Source organism: Propithecus coquereli, unplaced genomic scaffold (genome assembly GCF_000956105.1).
Source record: "Propithecus coquereli isolate 6110/MARCELLA unplaced genomic scaffold, Pcoq_1.0 Scaffold480, whole genome shotgun sequence".
NCBI lineage: Eukaryota > Metazoa > Chordata > Mammalia > Primates > Indriidae > Propithecus > Propithecus coquereli.
In genome coordinates this window covers 1,330,769-1,337,148 of record NW_012150619.1, presented here as the reverse complement: position 1 = coordinate 1,337,148, position 6,380 = coordinate 1,330,769, and the positions used below count along the sequence as shown (strand labels likewise).

At 48.9% G+C, this 6,380-nt stretch overlaps 1 protein-coding gene across 1 annotated transcript in view; it reads left to right on the top strand.

The window, feature by feature from the left end:
* The window catches only part of TBC1D22A (TBC1 domain family, member 22A), a 355,619-nt gene that overhangs the window by 122,654 nt on the left and 226,585 nt on the right, over window positions 1–6,380 (top strand). Inside the window, exon 8 of the mRNA XM_012655585.1 lies at window positions 5,620–5,734. Coding sequence (XP_012511039.1) covers window positions 5,620–5,734 — 115 coding nt within the window. The remainder of the gene's footprint in view (window positions 1–5,619; window positions 5,735–6,380) is intronic.

Here is a 6,380-nt window from a genome sequence, read left to right as displayed (position 1 = left end):
GGCATTTGAATTAAGATCTTAGGCTGAAAATCACAGGAGCCATGAAAGTTTGGGAGAGGGGGGTTCCAGGCGGAAGGAACCACAGCGCACAGGCCCCGAGGTGGGAACAGGAGTTGGCTGTGCTTGGACAGAGGACCCGGTGCAGGGCTGAGGTCAGAGAGGGCACAGCAGGGCAGGCACCTGCGGTCCTGGTCAGGAGTGTGTTGTGCTGCCAGTGTCTTGGGAAGCCACAGGGGGCAGACGCCGTGGCTGTGACCTGATGTGCTGCTCTACGTTTTTGGCAATCCCCTCTGCTGCTTGCTGGGATGTGGAACGCGGGAGTGCCAGCAGGAGGACCAACTAGGGGACTGTCTCAGCGGACCAGGCAGGAGACCACCGTGGCCAGGCCAGGGGCAGTGGAGATGGAAGAAGGGGTCGGAGGTTGCGCCCTTTTAGAGGTTGCCCCAGTGGTGATGGCGTGTGGGGTCCACAGGTCTCCCCGTGGTTCCCTAAGAGGCTGACCCCGGGGAGTGATGCTGGGACAGCCCACGACTCTTCAGTAGCTGTGCCAGGATTCACATCCAGTGTCATGCATCTCCCGGGACATCTTTTCGCTGCTATGCCAGCCTGCCTGCCTTGTTAGAAGTCATTTTTGTTTAATGCTTGAGATACCTGCCTCTTTATTTACATGTTACTGGGATTAAAGTCTTAAAATCTGATTTTCAGTTTATCAAGAGAGATCAAGTAGAGTTAAATCTAAATAATTTGAACTGACTGATTGCTTTCCTTAGTTAATAATAAATCTGACTCTAAATTTTTCCCCAAAGTAACACAAATACACTCTCTCAAGCGTGTCAGTCTAGGCTGGCGCTGTGCTTCCAGGAGGCTGGGTAGGCAGCGCCCTTCCTCCTGGCCTGCGAGAGGGGTAAGAGCGTCATCGTGGGACGTTTGCACACTTTCGGAAGGTGCCTGTGTGGGGTGCTCTGGTTTGCTGAGAAGGCTCACCCCCCACCGCCCCCCACCCCCGCCAATCCATTCAGTGTTGCGTATTTGCCCCGCAGCGCTCTCGTCCTTTCTCCCGAGTGGGATTCAGGTGGAACTTGATCCATCACAGGTGCCAGGCTAGAGAAGTCAGCTTAATGGAGTCAGGGGCTCAGGTGTCTCCCCCACACCTTTCTCAGACCTTTCACAGGCTTTGGGGGCCTGGCAGTCACAGGAAACAGTCCCTTTGGGTTACCTGTGTAGGTGGTGCGCCGGTGCCCTTGAGCAGACTAGAGCTCCCGGCCTTCCTCCCTGGTGAAGCCGGTAAGTCCTCTTGGCCACGCTGGTTTTCTCCAGTGCTCGGCGCTGAGGGAAGGGCTACGTTCGTGCCGTGAGCAGGTGTAGGTGTGAGCATGCGTGCAAGTGTGCAGCCCGGGGAGATGGCGGGTGCTCTACTGCCTGGATTCCCACCCGCAGCCGTGCTCTGAGCTCTGGCCTTTCCTTCACGCACACACACACCACACACAGCCCCCACGCACCCCACACACAGATTCGTGCACACACCACACATAGCACCCCACACATCCCACACACAGATAGGTGCACATACCACACATAGCACCTCACACATCCCACACCCCGCAGATACACACCTCACACAGGTGCACACCCCACATACGCATACACACATACCGCACATACGCCCACCCTGCACACCCCATAGACACACACCTCACACCTGCTACATGCCCACCACACACCACACATACCTCCCTCACGTCCTACAAATACCTCACAGACCCCCCACATACACACCATATGTACACACACACCACACATAGCCCCCCACCCTACAAATACACACCTCACGCACATGTGCATGCCCCCCCACACCCACGCCACACACACACACACCCACACCACACATAACCCCCTACCCTAAATGCCACAAATACACACCTCACATACACGTGCACACCCCCACACCACACGCACACCACATGTACCATCCCTACACTACAGCCTCTCATGCACACCATACACACACGTGTACATACCACACACATGCACACCATACACACACCCCACGCATAGTACCCCCACACATACTCACCATGCACACACACCCCACAAACACCGTGGAAGCCTTGCTGCATGACTGTCTCCCTCTGTCCTGGGGACAGGCTCCCCGGTGCGCACAGCCCTCTGGATGGACGTAGCGGGATGTCGGTGGGGCTCCAGGGATGTCTCTGGGCCTTCCCAGTGAGGAGACAGACTTGGCGGAATTTCCCCATCTCTTCATGATTCCACAGTCGGTGTGTGAGCCACCACGTCGTGCCTTTTTCCTCCTGTCACTGCTCCTGCTGGCTGCCATGCAGCCCCGTCCTGTCCTTTCCTGCTTCTGTCGGGGTGTAGAGGCCCCTAGGAGGCTTCCAGGTGAGTGCTTCTAGGGGCCGTTGAGCCTCACGAATGCCTTTGCCTGCTCAGACCTAAGCTGCCCTCAGTCTCGTCACCGCCCCACTCAGGCACGTGCTGTCGCCAGGGCTGGACAGGGAAGGGCTGCCGCCCTGTGACTCGTAGTGGAGCTGCTGCTGTCCAAGGGCGCCTTCCTGCTGCAACCCCGCTTCCTGCTCTCTCTCTGGGGTGCCCGAGGGGCTGCCCATAGGATGCTGCTTCCAGCTTTATTAAACAGCATCCTTATCGTTTGCTAAGTTTTTGTACAGGAGAAATTCTTAAATGGTGCCATGTTGAGTGATTTTGGTCTTTGGTTTTATTTAAATATTCAGTTCTGCGTTCTCTCTGGAAAGCTGTTGACTTAAAATGAAAAATGTGCATTAATATACATGTGTGAATGTGTTACTCCTTCACCCAGTGTTTATCAGGTGCCTGCTGGGTTAGCTGGTGGTTACTTTGTCATTCATTTGAGCAACCGCAGTGGATGGAGCACTAGTGTGGAAATTGGTGTGGGGGCCTGGTGTCACCACCGCAGACTGTGTGCCCTGGGTTAAGAGACTTCCCCTGTATGGGTCCCAAGTCCCTCCTTTGTATATCCCAGGTTGATGCTGATTTTGGGGATCTGGACTACAAACCCAATAATATTGAGGATTGTAGTCAGTGTAGGAAGGGATTGACTTCCCAGGATAAGACTACAGTTGGCTCTGCAGGTTCTGTTTGTTTGGAAGCAATGTAATCCATTCATTTGTTGGAATGTTCATTGGTTACTTCTTCATTGCATGCCTTGTTTTTGTAAGGCCGGACAGAGCAGTGAGACCCAGCCTTGGCTGGCATGGAGCCTGAGGCTCAGGCTGGAGCCAGCAGCAAGTGATTCAGTGGAGAGGAGGGAGGCCAGAGGGACACAAAGTAGGAAGTGGTTTGCTCCTCCAAAAAGACTGTGGAGAGGGAGCAGACAGCAGTGAAGTCTTCACTGAGGAAGTGTGCTTGAAGTGAGTATTGAAAGATATTAGGTCATTAAATATGAAATGTCCAGTTTCGAATCAGTGTAGTTAATAAACAAGAAGCAGTACGATTAATCAAAGTATGAGCCTAAACTATCGACACAGTCGTGCCGTCTTAACGGTAGCTTGTTTATACCAGCAATGAAGAAGCCTGGACAGCAAGTGGCCATGAAATTGCAAAAGGCCGTTTCCACAGCTTGTTGAGAATTGAATATTATTCTGTGCAAGAAGTAGTCCAAAGCCTGGAAGAAGTGGCAGTCAGTTGGTGCAAGTTCTGGTGAATACTGTGGATGACAGAGAGTTTCCAAGTCCAGCTTTGTAGTTTGAGCAGCACTGTTTGTGAGACACATGGTTGAGCGTTTGTCTTGCGAGAGGATTGGCCTGTCTCTGTTGACCAGTCTCGGCTGGTTAATTGCAAGCATCCTCATCATTTCTTCCACCTGGTTGCAATAGACATCTGTTGTAATCGATTGACCGGGTTTCATGAAGTTGTAGTGGATAATACCAGCGCCGGACCACCAAACAGACACCATTAGCTTTTTTTGATGAATATTCGGTTTTGGACTGTGTTTCGGCACGTTACCTTCATCAAACCATTGTGCCAAATGCTTGCGATGGTCAAAAAGAATCCGTTTTCCATCACACATTACAATATGGTGTAGCAATGGTTCGCCTTTATGTCGTGACAGGAAAGAAAGGCAAGCTCAAGGATGATTTCTCTTCTGATGCTCGTTTAATTCATGCGGAACCCATCTATCCAGCTTCTTTACCTTGTTGATTTGTTTCCAATGGTCCAATATTGTTGGAATAGTAACATCAAACCTTGCTGCTAATTCACATATAGGTTGAGATGGAGTCTCTTCCACTACGGCTTTCAGCTCATCGTTATCCACCTTGGTCTCAGGTCACCCATGTGGCTCCTTTTCAAGATTAAAATTACCAGAATGTAACTTCTAAAACTGTCAATGTACTGTGCGTTCATTAGGCACATCCTTCCCAAACACTTTGTTGATATTTTTTGAGCTATCTGTGCTGCATTGGTTCCATGATGGAACTCATATTAAAAAATAACACGAATTTTTGACTTACCCGTGGTTTCACAAAAATTGTTCTAAAAAAATTTTGACACATAATCACAAGCCAAAATGTGTGTTTCCAAGACTGAGGACGTACCTTCACAATAAAAATAAAACAAGAAGTGTCAAAGTGAAATGTCAGAGATATCAACTGTCAAACTTAGTACTTAAGGAAATCGGGTATTTCATGCTTAAAATCCTAATAGCTAAGTCGAAGCTCTGAGGAAAGGACGACAGGCTTTCCAGGCAGCGAGGCCCGTGTGGGTGATAGCCTGGCAGGCTCAGGGTGGGTAGGACTTGGGTATGCTGGCTGGGGGGACCCCGAGGCAGGGACCAGACTGAGGGGAGGCCAGAGCGCTGCACCAGGCCTGTGGGCTCTGTCGTTGGGGGGTGTGCAAAGGTCTTTAAGCTGTGCGTGTGCACATACGTGTGCGTGTGTGGTCTGGGGTGACGGGATTATGTTGCATCTTGGTAAAATCCATCTGTGAACAGAGATGGAGCAGGGTTGGTGGGGATGAGAGATGGTGAAGAGGAAGGAGCAGCTGACTGTGAGTGTTGTGAGCAGAGAGAGGAGGCTGGTGTAACTCCGGCCTGCACCGCCTGGGCGATGGAGTGCCTGGTGGGGTTTGTATGTGATGGGAAGATGCTCAACTGGGTCTTTTTGGATGGTGATAACTTTCTGGGCGTATAAAGAATTCTCTTTACCTAATGAGGAAATTCGGAGCATCCATCCGTCCACTCATCCATCTGTCCATCCGTCTACCCACTCACCCATCCCTTCACCACTGAGGATGATTTCACTGATACGCCCTCCAGCAGCCCTGCGCAGCCACGACCCAAGGGGCCTGGAGTAGCAGGGAGTATGTGCTGTGCGAGCCAGCTTGTGGGGAAGGACTGAGCCCAGGGCCTGGTGAAATAGTGCATGTTGTACATGGAGGGATAAATAGTAAAGATAATCGGAATTTTACAAAAAAATTAAACAAGTTGATGTTTGTTTATATTTGTGTTTTAATATTAGAGACTGTGACAGATATCGATGGTACGTATTTTAAGCAAAAGAACGCTTGCATTTTAGTGCGTACACTGTGTTCACCTTTTGCTTTACCACCTGTTCCATTTTCTTCCAGATTTTCGAAAGGATCTTGTTTATATGGGCAATCCGTCACCCCGCCAGCGGATACGTTCAGGGGATAAATGACCTCGTCACTCCTTTCTTTGTGGTCTTCATTTGCGAACACATAGGTAGGATAATATCACGATAGTTTTTCTCACAAGCATTAAACATGAACTTGAGTGGACTTGCCTTGTATCAGTACGCATGATTGTAGCAATGTTGAAAGGCGCCATTCAGTTTAATGTCATCAGTGACAAGTAGCAACAGAGAATAATAGTTTTCTCATTGATGCCAGCTTCAAAAATGTCTTTAAACCTACATGCTCCACTACTGAGGGTGTTAAGATGCAGTCGTAATTATTAATGTCTTCTTTTAAACAATATCCGAAGAGAAATGTGATATCTTTGGGGAGTGTGTTTATTTATAACAGCTTCTTCAGCGATTTGGATTTAAATGGACAATATTCAGGTAATAGAGTATTAGTCCGATGTCTTGCTTATGAGCTAAAAACCAAATCTTCTTTAATTGCATTTCTGTGGCATTTCATCACTTTCCTACTTTTGATATACTAGTAACACTTTTCATGGGAATGTTAATTCCTTGCAAAATAATTGGTTTAACAGAGGTTTAGGTTGGGCTATATACTGTTTCTCTTTGAGTATTGCACATTTTTTCTTTATAACAGCCAACTTCAATATAACTTTACCCGTTTTGACATATTTTAAATTTTTAAAAAATGCTGATAATTTAAGTGAGGGATCTACTTATTAATTC